The 21,929-nt window shown below is 39.4% G+C and overlaps 2 protein-coding genes across 3 annotated transcripts in view; one reads left to right on the top strand and one right to left on the bottom strand.

Moving 5' to 3' along the window:
- LOC115502501 (zinc finger protein 569) overlaps positions 1 to 9,503 on the bottom strand; it is a 34,898-nt gene extending 25,395 nt beyond the window's left edge. Inside the window, exons 1-2 of the mRNA XM_032591440.1 lie at positions 9,110 to 9,503; positions 7,725 to 7,880 (exon numbers count right to left, since the gene is read on the bottom strand). The gene's annotated coding sequence lies outside the window, so the exon portion shown is untranslated. The remainder of the gene's footprint in view (positions 1 to 7,724; positions 7,881 to 9,109) is intronic.
- Positions 9,504 to 11,055: 1,552 nt separating this feature from the next.
- ZNF570 (zinc finger protein 570) overlaps positions 11,056 to 21,929 on the top strand; it is a 36,551-nt gene continuing 25,677 nt past the window's right edge. The window contains exons 1-2 of one of the 2 annotated variants that reach the window (XM_032591448.1): positions 11,056 to 11,149; positions 18,742 to 18,825. In XM_032591448.1, the coding sequence (XP_032447339.1) occupies positions 11,147 to 11,149; positions 18,742 to 18,825 (87 nt within the window). In that variant the 5' untranslated portion in view covers positions 11,056 to 11,146. Of the gene's footprint in view, positions 11,150 to 17,804; positions 17,943 to 18,741; positions 18,826 to 21,929 lie in introns of those variants that run through there. The other variant, XM_030297964.1, reaches the window with a different exon arrangement.

Raw genomic sequence — 21,929 nt, 5'->3', positions numbered from 1 at the left:
CAGTCACTGATTTTCAAATAATGAACTTAAAATTCATCTTGTATTCCCAACATGAATCCATTTAGTCATGTTATATTATCCTTTTTATATTGCTAGATTCAATTTTTCAATTCAATGTTAAGGATTTTTGTATCTAAGTCCGTGAAAAATACTGGTCTGTGGTTTTCTTGTCATGTCTTTGTCTGGTTTTGATATCAGGGTAAGGCTGGTCTCATAAAATAAGTTGGAAAGTGTTCTGCTTCTTCTACTTTCTGGGAGAGTTTACATAGAATTGTTATAGTTTCCTCCTTAGATGTTTGCTATTTCACTTGTGAAATTATTTGGGTGTATAGTTTCCTTTTTAGAAAGTTTTTTCGTTTACTGAGGTATAATTGACATATAACATTATATTGGTTTCAGGTGTACAATATAATGATTTGATATTTGGGTACACTGTGAAAGGATCATCAAAAAAGTCTAATTAATATACATCATCTTACATAGTTACAATTTTTTTCTTGTGATAAAAACTTTTAAGATCTATTCCCTTAGCAACTGTCACATATGCAGTAGAGTATTGCAAACTATAGTCATGATGCTATACATTACATCCCAGGACTTGTAACTAGAAGTTTGTACCTTTTGACTACCTTCACCTATTTGTCTTATCCCCTACCCTACCCCCTGCTTCTGGCAACCCCCAATCTGTTTTCTTTACCTATGACTTTGGTATTTTGGGGAGGGGAGGCATTTTTAATTTTTTTTTAGATTTCACATATAAATGCAATCATACAGTACTTGTCTTTCTCTGTCTGGCTTATTTCACTTAGCATAATGCCCTCAAGGTCCATCCATATTGTCACAAATGGCAAGATTTTATTCTTTCTTATGGCTGAATAATATCCCATTGGATATTATCTGGATCTACTTTACTCCGATATTCAGGATGTTCAAAAATCACCAAGCTGGCTAAACAGCAAAAATCCATACATAAGGATATCATACTCATGGAAAATCAAAAAAGAAAAAAATTTCAAAGAAGCCAGTAAAAAAGAAAACACCTTATGTGTATAACACGACAAGAATAAGAATTACAACAGAATTCTCATCAGAAACCATACAAACAAAAAGACAGTGGAGTAAAATATTTAAAGTATTAAAAGAAAATCCTACCAACATAGAATTCTCTAACCTGGGAAATTATCCTTCAAAAGCAAAGGAAACTAATATTACACTGTATGTCAACTAACTGGAATTTAAATTAAAACTTTAAAAAAAAGTGGAGAAATAAAGACTTTCTCAAATGAACAGAAACTGAACTTTATCACCAGTAGACCTGCCTTGCAAAAAATGTTAAAAGTTCTTCAGGCAGAAGAAAAATGATATAGGTCAGAAACTTGGACCTATATAAAGAAAAGTAGCGTATCAGAGAAGGGATAATGAAGTTAAAACAAAATCTTCTGGCTCTTTCATTCTTAATTTTTCTAAAAGAGAAATGTTTATTTAAAGAAATAATTATATTAGGTGATTATATGTATTAGGTGATTTTATAGCACATGCACAAGTAAAATGAATGACAGGAATGTCACAGGAATGAGAGGGAGGACTTCAGAATACAGTTGACCCTTGAACATCACAGCTTTGAACTATTTGGGTCTACTTATATGGGGATTTTTAAAAATAAATATAGTACAATACTGGGGCGCCTGGGTGGCCCAGTTGGTTAAGCATCCGACTTCAGCTCAGGTCATGATCTCGCGGTCCATGAGTTTGAGCCCCGCGTCATGCTCTGTGCTGACAGCTCAGAGCCTGGAACCTGCGTCACATTCTGTGTCTCCCTCTCTCTCTGCCCCTCCTCTGCTGTGCTCTACCTCTGTCTCTCAAAAATAAACAAAACAACAAAAAAGTTTAAAAAATACAGTACAATACTGTAAATGTATTTTCTCTTCCTCATGATTTTAATAACTTTTCTCTAGCTTACTTTCCTGTAAGAATACAGTATATGATACATATAACTTAAAAAAAATACATGTTAATCAATAGTTTACACTATCAGTAAGGCTTCCAGTTAATAGCAGGCTATTAGTAATTAAGTTTTGGGGGAGTTAAAAGTTATAGGTGGACTTTGAACTTCACAGTGTTTGACACACCTAACTTCCATATTGTTCAAGGGCCAACAGTACTGTTATAAAGCTCCCTGCACTTTATCTGAAGCACTATAGCATTTTTTGAGAGTGAACTCAGATTAGGTAAAAATATATATTGTAGGGGCACCTGGGTGGCTCAGTTGGTTAGGTGTCCAACTTCAGCTCAGGTCATGATCTCACAGTTCCTGAGTTCGAGCCCTACATCGGACTCCATGCTGACAGGTCGGAGCCTAGAGCCTGCTTCAGATTCTGTGTCTGTCTGTCTGTCTCTCTCTCTCTGCCCCTCCTTTGCTTGTGCTCTGTCTCTCTCTCAAAAGTAAATGAACATTAAAAAATTAAACAAAAAAGAATGATAAAAATATATATAAACTCTAGAGTAATACCAATTTTCTTTTTACAAGGATAAATGATACAGTAAAAGAGTGGACAAAATGGAAACATGCTCAGTGAAAGACAGAAGTCCAGAAGGGAAAAAAAGAAACAGAGCAAATGGAACAAATAGAAAAGAGTTACAAAGATGACTGATATTAATTCAACTATATAAATAATCATATGGGGGCGCCTGGGTGGCTCAGCTGGTTAAGCGACCGACTTCGGCTCAGGTCATGATCTCACAGTTTGTGAGTTTGAGCCCTGTGTCGGGCTCTGTGCTGACAGCTCAGAGCCTGGAGCCTACTTCAGATTCTATGCCTCCCCCTCTCTCTACCCTCCCCTGCTAATGCTCTGTGTCTCTGTGTCTCACAACAAATAAAAACGTTAAAAAAAATTAAAAATAAATAAATAAACAAATAAATATATAAATAAATAACATTAAGTATAAATGGTCAAAATACAAAAATGGAAAAACAGGTTGGTACCAGTGGGTAAAAACACCAAGACCCAACTATATGTCCTACAAGAAACACATGTTAAATATAAACATCAGATAGGTTAAAAGAAAAGGAATAGGAGTGACATCAGCAAAAATATAAGAGTAGGAAACTCTAGGGGTCCATGTCTGTTCAGAAACTGAAAAAACTAGCAAAACCTGTCAGGATCAGCCTGATAGTAACTCTGGAAGACAGTCAAAGGATACAAACAAGTAAATGCTTAATCAGGAGAGAGGTGAATTAAACACAGTAGGAGATCTCTGTGGTATTGTAACTAACCTATTCACAATCACAAAAGCAAGAAAAACACTAAGGTACTAAGAATAATGCAAACAAAAGCTGTGTAAGAGCCATTTATTCGATTTACTGATGTTCATTAAAAGTGGTCTTAAATAAATATCATGCTTTAAAATAGAAGTGAGCATGGTAATGATGATACCTTTCCCAATATTATCTATAAAATTAACATAATTCCAGTAACCTTTCAAAAAACACTTTTCATTCAACTTGTCAAGTCAATCTTCAAATTTATTTAAGATGATCTGAGAAAAGTGAGATTAAAAAAAACCCTAAAATTTATCTAAGAGGGATGATATGAATATACACATATCAAGCATATTTACTCATATTAAAAAATGGAATAGAACCCAAAAAAACTAAAAAATTTTTTAAAGTTACTAATAGGAGTAGAGAGAAACAAGGTAATAGAGGCACAAATATAATATAAACAAGACTTCTTTACCTTATCTGACCACAATGCTACGAAACCAGAAATGGGTCACAAGAAAAACCACAAATGCAGGGAGGTTAAACAACATGCTACTAAACAATGAACGGGTCAACATGGGAAATCAAAGAAGAAATAAAGAAAAAAATACAAGGAAACAAATGAAAATGAAAACATGGCAGTCCAAAACCTATGGAATACAACAAAAGCAGTCCTAAGAGGAAAATGTATAGCTATACAAGCCTATCTTAAGAAGCTAGAAAACTCGGGGCGCCTGGGTGGCGCAGTCGGTTGGGCATCCGACTTCAGCCAGGTCACGATCTCGCGGTCCGTGAGTTCGAGCCCCGCGTCAGGCTCTGGGCTGATGGCTCAGAGCCTGGAGCCTGTTTCAGATTCTGTGTCTCCCTCTCTCTCTGCCCCTCCCCCGTTCATGCTCTGTCTCTCTCTGTCCCAAAAATAAATAAAAAACGTTGGAAAAAAAAAAAAATTAAAAAAAAAAAAAGAAGCTAGAAAACTCTAAAATAAACAACCCAATCACCTAAAGGAGCTAGGAAAACAAATGAAGCATAAAGCCAGCAGAAAGAAGGAAATAATAAAATTACAGCATAAATAAATGATATAGAAACTCTACTTCTGAAACCAATATTGCACTGTATGTTAACTAAAGTTAAAAACAAAAATAAAAACCAGACAATAGAACAGATCAATGAAACCAGGAGCTGGTTGTTTGAAAAAAACTGTAAAATTATAAACCTCCAGCCAGACTTATCAAGAAAAAAAGAGACAGGACCCAAATAAATAAAATCACAAATGAGAGAAGAGAAATAACTAACACCACAGAAATACAAACATGAATAAATGAGCAAACAGAAGATACATTACTAAAACCAAAGTAAAAAGTGGGTAATTCTGAATTTTTAAAATTGGAAATAGCAATATGAACTCATGAAGTCCATTCTATTAAGAATATACTTCCTGCTACAATATTAATGAACACTGAAAACATGCCAACTGAAAGAAGCCAGTCACAAAAGATGATATGTTGTATGATTTCATTTATACCAAATGTCTGGAAAAGGCAAATTTATAGAGACAGAAAGCTGATTATGGTTGATTACACTGGGATGAAGAAGGGGAATAGGAGACTGATTGCTAATATGTATTTCTTTTTGGAGGGGCAAAAATGTTCTAAAATTACATTATGATGATGGGTATACCTGTGAATATAGCAAAAAAACAAACATTGAATTGTACACTTTAAATGGATAAAATATTATCAAGCTATTAAAAAATAAAAGAGTGTATTTCCTAGCTCTGTCCACCAAAAAGGAAAAAAAAAAGTCTAGAAACAATGACCCTGCCAATAACAATAAGCACTGTAACGGTGGTCTCAAAATATCATTTCCTAATAAAAGGAACCAGAGCACCATAAAGAAATGCCTGATTCCATGCCTAAGGCAGGAAATATTCAAAATGATCTTGGAATAACCTTCATACCAGAAATGTAGGACACTATCAAAGACTTCCAGAGATGTGTTAAAAAAAAAAAAAAAAAAAAACTTAAAAGACATCTTGAAAAGACAACCAAAGATGGGAAAATTTGAGCTTAACAAAGAAAATAAGCACAATGGTTTGAATTACATCAAATATGCTAAAATCTATGAGTACATAACAGTAAAAATAACAACTCATTGGGAAATGTTAAGGAATCAATTCAATAGCCTGAAAACCTATAAAGGGAAAGAATCAATTTATTCTGCTTTTCCTATAAAAACTTTCTTCAAGGTAACCAAAGGGTTGATGAGGGAAATTTTTTTCTTTACAATATTCCAGCCAGTAAATGAAGAAGGAATGCAGAACTCAAACACCATTTATACCAAATACCATTTTGTAACCCCTACTGAAATATAGCTGGTAATCTTCCATGTTTTCTTAAACTGATACAGTGGTAAAAAGAGGGATTGTTCTATTTTGAAAACATTTGACAAGTAAAGGAAAAATATGCCCCCATCTCTCTACCTTACTTCCTCTAATATTTCAACCCAACAGTCCTTCAACCCCATCAGGAACTTTGTTCATTCTACCAATTTTTCACTGTCCCTCACCTCCTTCCTATCCTCACTTTTCTACTTACCTGGCCTAAAATTCAGTCAATCAATATAATTAATTCCTGCCAACTTAGACACCCTTGCCTCACATTACTCCTAATTAGTTCATGAAACCAACACTCTGGTTAAATCCAACTCCATCTACCCCTCTATTTCACTCCTCTTCCATTTAAAGAAAAACTTAAAGAATTATCTATATCAGGTATCTCCAAACTTTTTTCTCTATTTCTCTCTTTAGCCCCATACTCCTCTGAAACTCCTCTTCAGGGTCACCAATGACTTTCATGTTGCTAAAGTCAACATTCCTTTCTCAGTCCTCTTTTCACTTGGCCTATCAGCAGCACTGACACAGTTCTTGTTAACACACATTTTTCCTTTGGTTTCCAGGGTATCAAACTCACTTAGCTTCCCTCCAACCATTCTAGCTAGTCCCTTCCAGTCCTTTTTGCTTGTTCCTTCTCATTTCCCAGGCTTTGTTGGAGTGACCCAGATATAAGTCCTTTACCTCTATCTTTTTCTATCTATCCTACCCTTTAAGTGATCTCATTCAGTCTATTCACTTTAAATATCTACATATTGATAATTCCCAAATTTATGTCTCTAGCCTAGATCTCACATAATTTTTTTAAAAAAATGTTTATTTATTTTTTGAGAGAGAGTGTGCACGTGTGAGCACACAGATATGCATGAGAGCGGCAGTGGGGCAGAGAGAGACAGAGAGAAATCCCAAGCAGCCTCCGTGCTAACCTAACCACTGAGCCACCCAGGCACCCCTCAGATTCTTCTTTTGAACTTCAGACTTGTATATCCCACTGCCAACTTAATATCTCTACTTGAATGTCCAATGGGCATCTCATGCTTCATATACTATATTCCAAACTGAAATCTCACTATCTCCCTTTGCCCCAAGTCAGTTTTTCCTACTTTTTTTCCTTTCTCAGTTAATGATAACTCTGTTCTTCAAGTGTGCCAGATTGAAAAATACTGTGTCCTCTTGTCACAATTATACTCCACATCAGTTCCTTCAGCAAACCCCATCAGCTCTATCTTTAAATTATATCCAATACATGACTACTTCTCACCATTTTTACTACTCTGTTCCAGGTCACGGACATCTTTTCCCTAGATTATTGTAAAGGTTTCCTAAATGGTCTCTTCTGCCCTTGTCCCCCCACCCCCATCCTTCTTCGTATAGTTCCTCATCAGAGCAGCCAAAGTGATACTCTTACATTGTAGGCAAGATAATGTCACTCCCATGATCAAAACTCTCCAACAGCTTCCCACCTCATTCACAGTAAAAGCCAAATCATAATATGGCCCATGTTATGAACTTGATCTACCCTTCTTCCCTCCACTTGCCTTTTTTCTCTCATTTCCCACTAGTCTCCATCTCATTTGCTCTATTTCAGCCATACCAGCCTCTCTGCTGTTAACAGGCAGGTTCCCACCTCAGGACTTTTATAACTGTTGTTCACTCTGCCTGGAATAACCTTCCCTCAGTTACATGCATAAATAGCTCCTTTACTTCCTTCATATCTTTTGTTTTTTACTTTTATTTTGAGAGAGAGAGAGAGCGCACACATGAGCAGGGGAAGGGCAGAGAGAGGGAAAGAGAGGATGCCAAGCAGGCTCTGCAATGCCAGCATGGAGCCTGACTTGGGGCTCGAAACCATGAACCATGAGATCATGACTTTAGCCGAAACTGAGTTGGATGCTTACCTAAGACACCCCGGTGCTCCACTTCCATCATATCTTTATTACCTTTTCAGGATGCCTTCCCTAGCCACCCCATCTAAAACTCGAATTCCCTTCTCTCACTGTATATACCCTTCTGTTTTACTTTTTCTCTTAGTATTTTTCACTACTGAATGTATGTTATACTTAACTCACTTACCTTATTATCTGGTCCACGACAATGTAAGTACCATGACAGCAGAGAGTTTCTCTTTTTTTCACTGCTATATCCCAAGCATCTAGAATTATTCCTTTCACATAGACAGCATTCAATAAAGGGAGTGCTGATGGATAAATGAATTAGTACCTGAAGAATCTAGAAAATAAATTTGAAAAGAGAATACTGCTTCAGAAAAATATTTTAGAAAACACTTATTTCACAAAGATTTTTAAAATGTAACCAAACTGCAAACTAATGAAATTTTACATCTATGAGGTTAGCAAAGATTACTAATAGTGGATAACCATTGTTATCAAGGGTGTATGAATACAGCAATCTTATACTATGCCAATAATACTGTAAATTATTGGAACCTTACAGGAGAATAACTGGATAGCTTTAAGGAGCCTTTAATAACCACATACATTTTGACCTATCAGTTCCCCTTCTAGAAGCCTACCCCTTCACCTCCTCCCCCAAATTAGTAAGTGCATTATAACATATGACAACTAGTTGTGATAAACACATTGTTCATAATGGCAAGAAATTGGAAAAAACAAATTACCCATCAACAGGGGTAAATGTATTAAACTGTAGAGCATGAAAAACTTTAAAATGACGACATACATTTGTAAATGTTTAAATGGGAAGATATTGTGTATTGTTAAATGACAAAGGCAGGTTACAGAACTGTATGTGTAGTGTGATACCAATTTCTTAGCTATTATGGACATATATAATAATATAGCAATGCATGAATGTATTCACAGAGGAGTGAAAAGATGAGAAGTAAATTTCGACGGTGGCTGGCAGAATTATGAATGTTGTTTTCCATGACCTTTTCTGTATTTTGCGATATGGGGCGGGGAGTCGGGGGCAAGGAGCATGAAGTTGGTACGCTCACAAACAACGAGGCTGATACACAAAAATAAAATTTAACGTAAATAAATACCAAGTGTTGGGGCTATCGATGTCTCACATAAAAACACATTTCCAATTACCATAACCAAAGAAATGAGGCACTGATACAAACAGTCGCACAAACCTACACACACAACCGTGCTCTACCTTTCATCCACCGAGTTTATCATTCACTCACGATCCCACAATCACGCACGTTCGCACCCACATTCATACTGAAACGTAAAAGGAAAAGCACACCCACAAAATCCGCTTACACACACGTTCTCACGGCCACACTCAGTCACAAATGTCTGGCAAACAGTTCCATCACGCGCCACTCCCACGGCCGCAGGGAACCACCCGCACCTGCACAGCCCTGCCGGCATCCTCCTCCAGCACGGAGGCACGGGGTCCGCAGGCCCCTACTCCCAACCAGCACAAAGGGTCCAGGGCTCAGAGCGCGAGGCCTCCCGAGGACTCACCAAGGAGCCCGCGGATACAGGCCCAATCCTACAGCTCAGTGCCGCCCAAGTGGCACAACCCCTGCGGGCTGAGTCGGAGGCTCCTGTAAGGTCAGCGTCGGCTGTGACTGAGGGCAGCACGAGCCTCGGTCCGTTAGACGCCGGACAACACTTCCCAGAGGCCCCCGCGGCTCACGGGGGTGGGGGCGGGCCGGCTTTCTTGTTGGCGAGTAGCTGTAATTAGCGTACCGCTGCGTTTAAGGGCGCCAAGATCTGCCCTGGAGGCTCAACAGTTTTGCTGCAGCTGCTTCACTTGAGCCCGGCACTCCACTAGGAGCCTGGAAGTGCAACTTGGTGTTGAAAAGAATCGGAAAAGGTTAGAAACTTTTCGGCCGAGGACTACATTTCCCAGAGGCCTTCACGGCCAAGTCTATTTTCTGCGCAAAGCGCCTGCCTTCTTACGGTTGGCTGGGTCGCCGGTTTCCCGGGGTTACGGTGCCTAATACGTGAAGGAAGCTCCGCTGAGTGGGTTTAGTTCCGTCTTGTCCGGGCCCCACAAGGACTTCATCAGGGTGAAGACTGGGAAAAGTCAGGGGCCCGTGGCGGGACGAGATGGACCAGCTTGACCCTCAAGTTCCTGGCAGGCAGAAGAGGGGAGTGGTGTTGTGTCACCGTGTGTGGCAGATTTAGGCCGTGGACCTGGTGGTAGGGCGTCTATGGAGTCCAGAGACTCTCAGGTCCAGTGACTGAGGGTCGTGCGAATTTGCGACCATTTGTTTGACAATGGTGGCGTTGTATGTTCTTGTGACCATTTGATTCTGACCCTGCAGTTTTTTCAGATACTGTGTGCTTTTGTCAATTCTTTGTGTGTTTCTGCTTTTCGGACTCGAGCCTGTTACAATATTGAAACTTACAAGGTTCCGTTTATAAACCACAGTCACCAAGATATTAAATGGGAGGAATTTTAAACGTTTGTGAATCCATGTAACTGAAATACCCATGCTTTTTTATTCTGTTACTCCACTACTGCCCTAAAGATTTTTCCTTTTTTTCCAGCATTTCATATGGGTCAGGCTCTGACTTGAGTAATTTTGCAGTAATTTTGCAGAAGAGACTAAAATGGAGAAAGTGCCTCTGAAAACACTAGCCCAATGCTTTTCTGCTATGATAGGCTGGCAATGAGAACAAAATGCTGCAGACTACAGCATGCTAAATATCGGGAACTTGTAGTTGTTGGAGATTATCAGAGAGGCTACTGACTCATAAGCTTACCATGAAGCTATATAAAGCCTGTAGGACTATGGTACCTCTAGGATGTCTTCCTTTCACTAGATGATATTGGGCGCTGTTTCAGAGAGTGTGAATTGGTCTGGGAAGGAACAAGAAACTCCAAACACTACATAAAAGGAACGTGCCCTCCAAATGAGTTTTGTTTGTATTTTGTCTTTACCAATAGTAAATTTTTTCCTGTCTGCTGTAAGAATTATTTTTGCTTATCATTTTGTTAAGAGATGATAAAAGAACAGAATTGGGTGTTCTATGTCCATCCAGCTTCCTGATTTTTTATACTTGGAGATTTGTCTAGATCTCCTTTTATTTCTGTTAACTTTGCCTTATATATTTTGAAGCTCTTATTGGATGGTATACATTTTGAGTTGTTTGAATTGTAATAATTTCCTGTTGGATCAGTCCTGTTGGAGTTTACTCTTTATAATAATGGCTTTTTTTAAAATTCTTGGTCTATTTTGATATTACTATAGTTTCACCATCCTTCTTTTGGTTAGTGCATGGTTTATCTCTATCCTTTTGTTTTTAACCTGTTTTATTTTTAAAGCATGTCTGTTATTAAACAGCATTATTTTAAAATCAATAATGACAATCTTAATCTTTAATTTGACATATTTAGTGAATTACATTTAATGTAGTTGGATTTTGGTCTACCACCTTAGAATATATTTTCTTTTTTGGCCTAGCTTTTAATATTAATTTTTTATTTTGAGATAATTCTAGATTTGCATAATTCAGAGATCCTGTGTGCCCTTTATCCAGTTTCCTCCAATGGTAAGTAACATCTTCCAAAATTATATATAGTGTCACAACCTGGATATTTACATTGATACAGTGAAGGCTTAGAATATTTACATCATCACAAAGATAGTGCATGTGTTCTTTTGTAGCCACACCCACTTCCTTCCTGCCCACAGCCCCCTGTTTAAGGCCCCACAACCCTAATCTGTTCTCCCATCTCTGTAATTTTACCTTTCAAGAATATTATATAAATGGAATGATATAATGTGTAATTTAGGCATTGGCTTTTTCATGCAGCATAATTCCCTGGAGATTCATAAATGTTTTTACATGTGTAAGTAATTCATTTTTATTACCGAGTGGTATTCCATGTGGATATACCACACGTTTAGTCAATCACTCACTGAAGAACATGAGTTGTTTCCAACTTTTGGCTGTTGTAACTAAAGCTGCTGTACACATTCATGTACAGTTTTTTGTGTGAACATAAATTTTCATTTCTTTTAGGTAAACACGTAGGAAGGATTTTAGAAGGAAATTGTCAATGTATACCAAAAGTACAAATGAAAAAAAAAACTATCTGGGATTTTGATTGAGATTGTGTTGAAAATACAGATCAATCGGGGGAGAAGTGCCATCTTTTAAATGGTGAATCGCATGACCCATGAACATAGTATATATCTCCATTTATTTAGATCTTCATTCATGTCTCTCAGCAATATTTTGTAGTTTTTGACATAAAAGTAATGAAATCTTTTGTCAGACTTACCCCTAAGTATTTCACAGTTTTTGATACTATTTTAAGTGGAATTTTTAAAAATTTCACTTTCCAATTGTTCCTTGCCAATTTCTGATTGTACCTTGTATTTCATATAAAAACACAATTGATTTTTGTACCTTGATCTTGGAGCCTATTAATTTGCTAAAGTCGCTTAGTGTTTCTACTAGAATTTTGGAGGTTCCATTGGATTTTCTACATTAAATGATTATGTCACCTGTGAAAAAAGACCTTGGTACCTTTTCCTATCTGTTGTGAATTGTGATACCCATTTATTTTCCAGTATGCAGGTACCACCCACAAAATTTGGGTGGGGTGTTGAGACTCTTAATGCCATACACACACCAAGAGGGTATGAAAAGTTTTATTACTCACATAATGAAGCTTCCTAGGAAAAGCAGGACAGGCTTCCCAAGAAAGTCTGCAAATGGTTTGCAAGAGGAAGGAAAGGAAACTGGCAGGGAGGGTTTTTTTTTTTTTTTTAATATTTATTTATTTTCTTGAGAGAGAGAAGAGAGCAGGGGAGGGGCAGAGAGACAAGGGGACCAGGGACCTGAAGCAGGCTCTGTGTTTACTGGATTAAGGTTGGTATGATATACTTTGTTTTCCTTTTAATATTTGTAGAATCTGTAGAGATGTCACTTCTCTCATTCCTGATATGGGTAGTTTATGTTATTTCCCTTTACTTCCTCATCAGTCTGGCTAGTTTTATCATATTTATTAATCTCAAAGAACCACTTTTTGGTTCCATTGATTTATTTGTCAGTTTTCTATTTCACTAATTTCTGCTCTGATCTTCATCATTTCCTTTGTTTTACTTACATTGTGTTTTATTTGCTCTTCTTTTTCTAGTATGTCAAAATGGAAAAGTCATTGATTTGAGACTTTGATTTCTTCTTTGCTAATATAGTATTTGTTTCTATAAATTTCTCCCTGAATACTGCTTCAGTGGTCTTCCATGATTTTTATATAGTTTTCATTTTCTTTTGGTTCAAAATACTTTCTAATTTCCTTTTTGATTTCTTCTTCAACCCATGGGTTATTTTGAAATGTATATGTTTCTGGGGTGCCTTGGTGGCTCAGTTGGTTAAGCGTCTGAATTCTGACTTTGGCTCAGGTCATGATCTTGTGGCTCTTGAGTTTGAGCCCCACATGGGGCTGTCTGCTGCCAGTCAGTACAGAGCCTGCTTTGGTTCTTCTTTCCCCCCCTCTCTCTGCCCCCCCTCCCCTGTTTGCATGCTCTCAAAAATAAACATTAAAAATATTTTAATGTATATGTTTCCAAATTTAGAGAATTACCCACATATTTTTCAGTTACTGATTTCTAATTCAGTTTCATTGTGGAAAGAGGCTTGTTTTCTGGTCCAGTATATGTTCTACCTTTGTAAATGCTCCAGGTACACTTGAAAAAAATGAGTATTTTTTTTTGCTATTTTTGGTTTTGCTCTGTAAATATCAATTAGCTCAATGACAGTGTTTTCCAAATCTTCTGTGTTTTAGTTTATTTACTGAGAATGGTATTGGAATCTCTGACTTACCACTGTGGATTTTCTCTTTCTTAGTTTTATCAGTTGTTGTTTCATGTATTTTGAAACTATTGTTAGGTGCATTAAACATTTACAATTGTTATTTCCTCTTGATGAGCTGACCACTGTATTATTATGAAATTAACTTTATCCCTATTGTTTGCTCTGAAATCTTCTTTGTAGATATCAATACACCTACTCCAGTTTTCTTTTTTTTAATAGCTTTATTGAGATATAACTCACATGTCATACAATCCACCCATTTAAAGTATACACTTCCATTTGTGGTATGTTACATTATTAAATTTTTATATGACCATAAAATGTATAACACAAAATTTGTCATTTTAAGAATTTTTTTATGTGTACAATTTAGTGGCATTAAGTATATTCACAGTGTTGTACAATCACCAATACTATCTATTTCCAAAATTGTTATCAACTTATTTTTTTTTTTTTTTCCAACGTTTATTTATTTTTGGGACAGAGAGAGACAGAGCATGAACAGGGGAGGGGCAGAGAGAGAGGGAGACACAGAATCGGAAACAGGCTCCAGGCTCTGAGCCATCAGCCCAGAGCCTGACGCGGGGCTCGAACTCACGGACCGCGAGATCGTGACCTGGCTGAAGTCGGACGCTTAACCGACTGCGCCACCCAGGCGCCCCTTATTTTTTTTTTTTTAACATTCATTTTTGAAAGGCAGAGAGAGACAGAGCGCGAATGGGGGAGGGGCAGAGAGAGGGAGACACAGAAACAGAAGCAGGCTCCAGGCTCCAGGCTGCAGGCTCCAGGCTGCAGGCTCCGAGCTATCAGCACAGAGCCCGATGTGGGGCTCCAACTCACGGACCATGAGATCATGACCTGAGCCGAAGTCAGCCACTTAACCGACTAAGCCACCCAGGCGCCCCCAAAATTGTTATCAACTTAAATGGAAGACTCTGTAGTCACTAAACACACTAGGCAATCAACTCTCAATTCCTCCCTCCCCACATCCCCTGGTAACCTCTTATTTTCTTTCTCTATGAATTTGTCTAATCCAAATATTTCATATAAGCAGAATACAATATTTGTCCTTTGTGTAGGTTCAGTCACTTTGCATAATTTTTTCCAGATTCATCCATGTAGTACCATATTATCAGAACTTTATTCCTTTTTATGGCTGAATAACATTCCATTACATATATATACTACATTTTGTTCGTCAATTTATCTGTTGATGGACATGGGTTGTTTCCACCTAGTGGCTATTTTGAATAATGCTATAATGAACATTAGAATACAAGTATCTGTTCAAGTTCTTGCTATCACTGCCTTTGGGAGTGGAATTTCTGGGTCATATGGTAAACTATGCTAAGCTTTTGAAGAATTGCCAAACTTTTTTCTTTAAATTTTTTTTTAATATTTATTCATTTTTGAGAGACAAAGACAGAGCGCAAGTGGAAGAAGGGCAGAGAGTGAGAGGGAGACACAGGCTCTGAGCTGTCAGCACAGAGCCAGACACGGGGCTCCAACCCACAAACTGTGAGATCATGACCTGAGCCCAAATCAAGAGTTGGACGTTTAACTCACTGAGCCACCCAGGCACCCCTGTTTTCATTTTGGTGAAGTCTGATATATCTCTTTTTTTCTTTGGTTGCTTGTGCTTTTGGTGTCGCATCTAAGAGTCCATTGCCAAATCCGAGGTCATTCCAGCTTTCTCTACACAGCATTAGCATGGTGTATCTTTTTCCATCCTTGTACCTTTAACCTATTGGTGGAGTTAAATTCAGTTTCTCATAGGCAGTGTATGGTTGAGTCTTGCTTTTTTATCCCCTATGATACTCTGTTGCCTCTTAATTGGATTTTCAGATAAATTATATTTAATCTGATTATTGATACAAACCTTCCGTCTTGCAATTTGTTTCCCATCTGTTTTTTGTTCCTTTCTCTATCTGACTTCTTTTGGATTGAGTGATTTATGATAATTTATGATTCCATTCTATCTCCCTTGTTGGATTATTAGCTATAACTTTTTGTTTTATTAGTTTAGTAGTTGCTATAGGACTTAGAGTATACGTCTTTCACTTATAGTGTTTGTTCAAGTGATATTACTTCACACAGAACGGAGGAAACTTCCAATAGTTTATTTCCATTTACTTCTCTTGGTCTTTGTGCAATTGTTGTCATATGATTTACATTCACATCCTAAACTACATTGTTTATATTTTTGTTTAAACAACAATTTATCTTTGGACAAGATTTAAATAATATAAAAAAGTCTTACATATTTACCCAGTAGTTATTATCTCTGATGCTCTTCATTCCTTGTGTAGATCCAGATTTTTATTTATTTTTAAAAAATTTTTTTAAATGTGCATTTATTTTTGAGAGAGAGACAGAGTGTGAGCGGGAGAGGGACACAGAGAGAGACAGACAGAATCCAAAGCAGGATCCAGACTCCCAGCTATCAGCACAGAGCCTAAGGTGGGGCTCGAACCCCTGAGCTGCAAGATCATGACCTGAGCCAAAGTCTGATGCTTAACCGACTGAGCCATCCAGGTGCCCCCAGATTTTTGTTTTTAAATGTTTATTTATTTTTGAGAGCGAGTGAGTACAAGTGGGGGAAGGGCAGAAAGAGAGGGGGACAGAGGACCCGAGGCGGGCTCGACGCTGGCAGCAGAGAGCCCGATGTGGGGCTTGAACTCATAAACCGTGAGATCATGACCTGAGCCAAAGTCGTATGCTTAACCAACTGAACCACCCAGGCGTCCCTGGATCCAGATTTCTATTTGTTACTCAATTATACATGTAGGGACCCATGGGTAGCTCAGTTAAGCATCCAACTCTTGGTTTCAGCTCAGGTCATGGTTTCACGGTTCTTGGTTTCACAGTTAGGGGCTCATGGTTTCATGGTTCTGCACTGGTAGCATGGAGTCTGCTTGGGATTCTCTCTCTCCCTCTCTCTCTGCCCCTCCCTGCCCTCTCTATCAAAATAAGCATTAAAACAAAATTACACATGTATTAAGCCTCTTGAGGTTACCCTTCTACTCACTTTCTATTTGCTATTTTTATCTTTATTTTTGTATTAATATATATTTTTTTACATTTATTTTTTAGAGACAGAGACAGAGCATGAGCAGGGTTGGGGCAGAGAGAGAAGGAGACACAGAATCTGAAGCAGGCTTCGGGCTCTGAGCAAGCTGTCAGCACAGAGCCTGATGCTGGGCTTGAACCCACACCCATGAGATCATGACCTGAGCCAAAGTCAGATGCTCAACTGACTGAGCCACCCAGGAGCCCCTCTATTTGCTATTTTTAAAAGTTTATTTTGTTTATGTCTATCCCAGCACCTCCAAGAGCATCTGGCACCCACTAGGTGCTTTCTAATTTGATACCACAAGGAAAAATTCCACACACCATCCACATCCACTAGTATAATCCTCAGGATCTGTCCACACACACTATTATATCACACTTCTACTCCACTTTACACCAGGCAGTCCCTTTCTATTATAGCACATTCTCACACACAACACAATCTCACACATGGTCACAGAAAAACAGCATGCCCGCCCCAACACCTAGAGTTTTACACGGACACACAATGACAGAATCAAAGGGTCGTGGCACCACTCACAAAATTAGCCAGGTTACAGAACTTGTTCAAATTTAAACACCATTCTAAGGGAGTATAGAGTCAGATTAAAGTGGTCAGAGTGGTGTGATCAGGGAAGGCATTTTTGGAGATGTGACATTTGTATCTGAATGGACAGAATAAGAGAACTTGGAAGACACCGGTAGAAGAGCCATTTTAGGAAGGGAGGACACATTCACACCCATCATCACCAAATCACAAATACAAGAACGGTATGCAAGGGTGACACTTTATACCCCGACCCCTTCCCTCCGATCTTCGAGGTAACCATTTCCGAAGCTGAAACGCTCTACGGAAGTCGGGACCTGCGCACTCTACTCCCTGCCCTCCCTGTGCCACACACTTTTTCGGGTACCCCAGCACTACTGTAGGTGCTCGCCCCTCACTCCGTTTGTGTGGGTGCGCGCTCCCGAACCGCACCCCCTGCGGCTGCTCCGCGACTCTAAGTTCTGCGCCTGGTTGCTAAGAGAGGTGGACGGAGCACTTGTGTCTGCGCACTTCAATCGTAGGCCATCTAGTTGACACTCTACACCGTTCCCGTGGCGGACCCAGGCTCCGAAGTGAGATCTGGGCTCCCACTGTAGGGACAGGAAGAAGTCAGCGTGGGAGGACCCAGGGCAGAGGGGCGGTGTTACGAATCCCCCAGCGGAGACGCGCCAGTGTAGTCGGACTCTGCAGCGCCGCTTTTTCTGGTCCGGACTACATTTCCCAGTGGCCCCTGCGATTACTGGGCCGGCGGCCCCTTTGTGTCCTCCGGAGGCCCAGTAGCTTCTTTCCGGGCCCGCGGGGGTGGGTTCCATCAGACTCTTAGGGCAGGAGGTGGGCCGGGGTAGAGATTGCCTGAGCATTCAGGGCGGAGACGGGATCTTCCCGCAGTTACTTCTGCAGGTAGGGAATGGGCTGAGGAATGGCTTGTGGGTCACCCGGTCGTCGGTTTCCGGGCCCTCGGCGTGACTCTAGGTGCGAGATCGTGGTTGGTTGTCATACAGTGTGAGACTGTCATCCGATGTGCCTGTGCACGTCGTATCTGTGACTGTGGGTGCGAGTGAGTCGATAGTTGATGCTACAGAGTGAGACTGTGAGGGGGGTGGGGGGTGGAGGGTATTGTGTCCCCCGTTTGTTCCAGTACCCTCGGCCTCTTTGTGACTGGGGTTGTGAGTGTGAACGTCGGTTGCGATACTCTAGTGTTTGAGACTTCAAGCTTTGGGAGAGCGTGACGGTCGTGGCCGCTGACTGTTCTGTGTCAGCAGACGGTGGTTGGCGCTATAGTTTTTAAGAATGAGTATGTGGGGGTACTGATTGAGACTATGAAGCCAGCCAGGTGATGCCGGTGTGCCACCAACTTTCAGAACCACTGGTCTATTGGAGAGGAGAGAGAGTGTGGAGTCAAGAAGACCTTTATTTGATCTTGGTACAGTTAGTCATTAGTTGTGTGCCTTTATGTAAATGATTACATTCCTCAGAGTCTTTATTTGTAAAAATCGAGAAAATCTACTGTTAAAATAATAAGGAAGTGATTTAGGCATGGGTTAACTTGTATGCAAACAAATTTCTAGGTCTCCAGTATGCTTTCTTTCTATTGGAAGGAAGGGTGTAACAGAGGAAAGAGAAGCCGAAAAATTCTAGGCTGGTGATTCTGGATGCTATAGGGAAACACTACCTTTTCTTGTTCTTTTCCCCATCTCAGTCGTCCAAGGACACTGCCATTTCCCAAGAGAAGAGCCAAGAAGAGGAAAGAATGGCTGTTGGACTTCTTAAAGCCATGTACCAGGTGAGTTGGTGTTTTCTATTTCCTGAATGATTTTCCTGCTCTTCAGATGTCAAAGCAGACATTAACTTTGCTTATGCTGACACTTTACTGGGTAACTAATCTCATGTCACTTATTAAAACTCTCCAGCAGTTGATTCCCACCTCATTCAGGATACATGCTGAAGTCCTTGCCTTGGCCTGCAAGACCATACATAATCTGGTCCCTGACTATCCTTCTGACCTCATTTTGTCACTCTGCAACTCACCTACTCAGTTCTAGCCACACTAGCTAGCTTCCTTGTAGTGAACGGAGTACATTCTTTTTTTTTTTTTTTTTTTTTTTTTTTTTTTGCTGAGTACGTTCTTAACTCATGACCTTGGCACTTGCTGTTTCCTCTGCCTGGAATGGTGTTCCCCAAGATACAGACCAACTTCTTCATTAGTCTCTGTCCAAACATTCATTCACTCAACATTTTTTTATTAAGCACCTATTAAGTAAAAGGTCTTAGTCTTTGGTCCTCTATCTTCTTTTCTCTATCTACACTCACTCCTTTGGAGATCTCAGTCTGTTTTATGGCTTTAAATGCCATCTATATGCTGACAACCACCAAATTATATACAGCCCAGTCCTCTCTCCTGAAATCCAGACTTCTATATTCAACCAACTAGACTTAGTATCTTCACTTGGTTATATAATAGATATGTCAAACTCAAACATCTCAAACTTGGTGAAACAAGCCACTGTAAGTTTGCGGGCATAGAAGTGACATATCTAACTCTCATTTAATAAAATCACTCTGGCTACTATTGAGAATTAACCGAATGGAACAAGGATAGAAACAGGGAAACCAATTAGGAAACTCTCACATACTTCCTTATCTCAGATGCTCAACTTAAAAGTCTTCCAATCGTGAAGTTCTATTTGTTCTATGTTCAAAATGTATCCAGAGGTTGACGACTTTTACTGTTGCTTCCATTCTGGTCTGAACTGTCATCTCCTACCTAGATTACTGCTATAGTCTTCTAACTTTTCTGTCTGCTTCCACCCTTCCTTTAGTCTATTCTCAACAAAGCAGTCAAAGTGATTCTGTTACACATGTTCCGTTATGTGATTCTTGCAGGAATAGAAATAATGGAAAATATAGACAACTCTTTCAAATAATTTAGCTGTAAGGAAGTAAGAGAGATGGGTGGTATCTGAAGGATAAGCTGGTCAACAAGGTTTTTAATTTGAACTGTAATTTTTAATGTTTATTTGAGAGAGAGAGAGTGTACATGTGCAAGTGAGTTGGGGAGGGGTTGAGAGAGAGGAGAGAGAGAATCCCAAATGGACTTCATGTTCAGCATGGAGCGCAGTGTGGGCTTTATCCCTTGACCATGGGATCACAGCCTGAGCTAAAACCAAGAGTTGGTTACTCAACCAATTGAGCCACCTAGATGCCCCAACAACATGGTTTTTTAAAGATGGGTTTATATCTGTATGCTGATGTTCAAGATTCAGTAGAAAGGGAAATTTGAAGATGAAGAGAAGCAAAGAGGGGAGTGATGGAACACTGCTTGAGTAGGTGAGAGGAGCTGAGGTCTAGTGGACAAGTGGAAGGGTTGGCCTTTATTAGGAGAGTGGCTGTTCATATAGAGTAGTAATAGGAGCAAGTTAGAGTATGTAGGACAGATGCAGAAATATGTGTAGATGTTGTAGGAATTTCTGGAAATTCTCTTTGAATGGCTTTCGGTTTTTCTAGTGAAACAGCAAGATCACTAGTAAGGATGAGGAAGGAGATGTTGAAGACTTGAGGAGAGAGGAAAATGTATGTAATGGTCATTTAGGAGAGTGGGGAAATGAATGGACTAGAGAAATGTATCATATAGGTAGCATTTTGGTCCACTTGAAGTTAGTGTCATGAATTTAAAGTGAGACCAGATAGCATGATTGGTGTGACTTTCTCCAGCAAAGTTCAGCTGTTCAGGGTACAGAAGTAGAGTATTCTGAGAGATGGCTGTGGTTTAACCAGGTGGCTAAGGGCAGGGAAACTGAGGGTATATCCATAGCAAATGGTTGTGGTAGGAAGTGAGGGAATGTGGGGTTGAGAAACATTGAAAATGTGGTAAGTAGAACATGATTTGTAGGTTCTAGTGGGGTCAGAGAATTTTCCTCATTGGGGTACTAGAGGGCAAAAGTTGGAATATAGGAGGAAGAAGTCAGGGTAGGAGAGTTGAGATTATGGAGGGTTTGCTACTTATTGGTAATGACAAAGTCTGGGGCATGGCAATAGAAGTGAATGACTATACAAGTGTGGAAGACAAGACTACTGGAGGAGAGAAGCGACACAGCTGAGAGCCCTGGATGTTGGGAGGATTATTTATATAGATATTGAAATGACCAAAGATTATATATGATAGGAGTAGTGCTGGAGAGAGTGACAGTGAGTCAGGTGCTGAGGTGTTAAAGGAATGACAGACTATTGGTATCTACCAGGAATTGGTAGGTAACTAAAACAGGGATGATAGAGTCTGATTTCATGAATGTTTAAAACTAGGTGGCTTTTAGGTAGGTGGGGGGGTAATGGTCTAGATACAAATTTAAGGAGCAAAGAGGTCTCCGGGTGCTGTGGTACAGGAGTGTGGGAGATAAAACAGTCACCACATGACAGGGCTTCAGGGGAAGTAGTAGGTCCTCTCAGGTGGGAGCCATGTTTCTATGAAGGCAAAAAGGTGAAGGGAACTGTTGACTTTCTTCATACTGGCTTGATTATAATTATGAATGGATTTTGAAACCACACGTATTTGGTTAGAGGTTAAATTTATTTATTTTCATTTACTTATTTTTTTAAATTGCAGTGTAGTTAACTTCCAGTGCTTAGTTTCAGGTGTACAATATAGTGATCCAACAGTTCCGCACATTACTCAGTGCTCATCAAGACAAGTGCACTCCTAATCCCCTTCATCTATTTCACCTACCTCCCACACCTTTCCCCTGGTAACCATCTTTTTGTTTTCTATATTTAAGAATCTGTTTTTCCTTAAGAGACTCTTAAATACAGAGAACAAACTGAGGGTTGCTGGAGGGGTGTTGGGTGGAGGGACAGGCTAAATGGGTGATGGGCATTAAGGAAGGCATTTGTTGG

The sequence above is a fragment of the Lynx canadensis genome, chromosome E2, assembly GCF_007474595.2.
Source record: "Lynx canadensis isolate LIC74 chromosome E2, mLynCan4.pri.v2, whole genome shotgun sequence".
Lineage (NCBI taxonomy): Eukaryota > Metazoa > Chordata > Mammalia > Carnivora > Felidae > Lynx > Lynx canadensis.
The sequence above is the reverse complement of the archived record's forward strand: the minus strand, read 5'-3'. Positions and strand labels throughout refer to the sequence as shown.